Below are 689 nucleotides of genomic sequence, written 5' to 3'. Positions count from 1 at the left end.
CCTTGAAGCCCAGCACCCGGTAGGAGCTGGGGCGCGGCAGAGGCCCCACGGCCAGCTCGGTGATGTTGGGCTCCGCTTGCGCCCCGAAGAAGATGATGGCACGAGCCTCCCGCCGCGGCCGGGCCCCCACGTGCTCCAGGAACCGCAGCGCCGAGCGCTTCTTGGGGGGCAGCAGCTCCACCAGGAACAGCGAGTTCTTGGCCAGGTGCCCCCCCTGGCTCGGGGACAGCCCCAGCTCTGGCCGCCCCATCAGGAAGGTCCGCACGGCCCGGAGCTCCTCTGGGGACAGGTCAGCAAAGATGGACGCAGGGTCCGGGGGGTCCGCGGAGGGGCCGGAGGAGGCCATGGTGACCAGCAGGGCCAGCGCCCAGGGGAGCCCCAGCAGCCACATCCTGGGGAACACGGGGACAGGGGGGTCAGCACTGGAGGGGGAATGGGGCACAGCTGAGCACCCCCTGCTCCAGCTGTGCCACGATCCCAGCAAAACTGGGGTGACTACGGGGTGACCCCCAGTGAAACCAGAGACACCACGGATGACCCCCGGGAAAATGGGGACACCATAGGGTGACCCCCAGAAACATTCCCCCCATCCCGGATCTCCCAAGCACCCCCAAAACCCTCTCTCAGGGCGGCTGTTGAACCCCATCCCAGCGCTGAACATCCCCGGTGGGCCTGGGAGACCCCCAATG

The 689-nt window shown here is 68.7% G+C and overlaps 1 protein-coding gene across 1 annotated transcript in view; it reads right to left on the bottom strand.

Moving 5' to 3' along the window:
- Window positions 1-415, bottom strand: part of AOC1 (amine oxidase, copper containing 1) — a 4720-nt gene extending 4305 nt beyond the window's left edge. Inside the window, exon 1 of the mRNA XM_017736303.1 lies at window positions 2-415. Coding sequence (XP_017591792.1) covers window positions 2-391 — 390 coding nt within the window. The 5' untranslated portion in view covers window positions 392-415. The remainder of the gene's footprint in view (window position 1) is intronic.
- Window positions 416-689: the final 274 nt, after the last annotated feature.

Source organism: Corvus brachyrhynchos, unplaced genomic scaffold, assembly GCF_000691975.1.
Source record: "Corvus brachyrhynchos isolate BGI_N302 unplaced genomic scaffold, ASM69197v1 scaffold706, whole genome shotgun sequence".
Taxonomy (NCBI): Eukaryota; Metazoa; Chordata; class Aves; order Passeriformes; family Corvidae; genus Corvus; species Corvus brachyrhynchos.
Note: the sequence above shows the minus strand (reverse complement) of the source record. Positions and strands in the feature narration are given on the sequence as shown.